The sequence below is a fragment of the Olea europaea genome, chromosome 6, assembly GCF_002742605.1.
Source record: "Olea europaea var. sylvestris chromosome 6, O_europaea_v1, whole genome shotgun sequence".
NCBI lineage: Eukaryota > Viridiplantae > Streptophyta > Magnoliopsida > Lamiales > Oleaceae > Olea > Olea europaea.
The window spans coordinates 21,317,356-21,318,126 of record NC_036242.1 but is presented as its reverse complement, the minus strand read 5'-3'; the positions used below and the strand labels follow the sequence as shown (position 1 = coordinate 21,318,126).

Below are 771 nucleotides of genomic sequence, written 5' to 3'. Positions count from 1 at the left end.
GAAAATTCTTTCTTCTTTTACTCCAAAAAAACAAAATAATAATAATAATTATTATATTGAAGTAAAAGAATAATCGTTTTTCACTCGTCAATGAGCAACTTGGATGCAAAAAATGCAGAACGAGAACAATACCATAAATTTTCATCTTTTGACTTGCTCATTTTAAAACATTGAGGACCGATTGCTATCGTGAAATTGGAGACCAGTGTTCTAAAAAACGACAAAATGATTAAAATATTGAAGACCAACTTGCCCTATTGCTACCGTGAAATTGAGAGAGGCTGATCAATGCAATTTTTCATTCTGATTTTTATTCTTATCTTATTTTTAAAAATGAAAATAAAACCTAGCGTGATTGTGTGACTTGCTTACGTGGACCTAAAGGCACCAATCATTTGCAAACACGTATCAACATACGCGTTGGACCCAATCAAAATGTACGTGGAACGGACTCTGTCAATTTCATCTCTCTCAGTCTAATATATAAATAAATAAATACCCTCAAAATAGATAATTTTCCAAATACTAAAAAGAAACAAAGAGATCGGTGTACATTGCTTTGCCCGAGCTAGATCGCCGTTAATATCTCCGGTTGCTTTTGTTCGGACCTTCTAACAGATTACCGATCTCCCCATAACCATGGTGAAAATCTGATCTTGATTCTCTTTTGTATTTGATTGGTGTTTTTATTGTATGATGTTGTGATTTCGGTTTCGATTTATATGCCTAATTTGTGTTTAACTTGTACGATTAGAAAATCTGATTTTTTTT

General features: G+C 32.6%; 1 protein-coding gene across 1 annotated transcript in view; it reads left to right on the top strand.

Annotated features, from left to right (window-relative positions):
* The first annotated feature begins 493 nt into the window (after window positions 1-493).
* LOC111396147 (stress-associated endoplasmic reticulum protein 2-like) overlaps window positions 494-771 on the top strand; it is a 3,509-nt gene continuing 3,231 nt past the window's right edge. Inside the window, exon 1 of the mRNA XM_023022466.1 lies at window positions 494-642. Coding sequence (XP_022878234.1) covers window positions 640-642 — 3 coding nt within the window. The 5' untranslated portion in view covers window positions 494-639. The remainder of the gene's footprint in view (window positions 643-771) is intronic.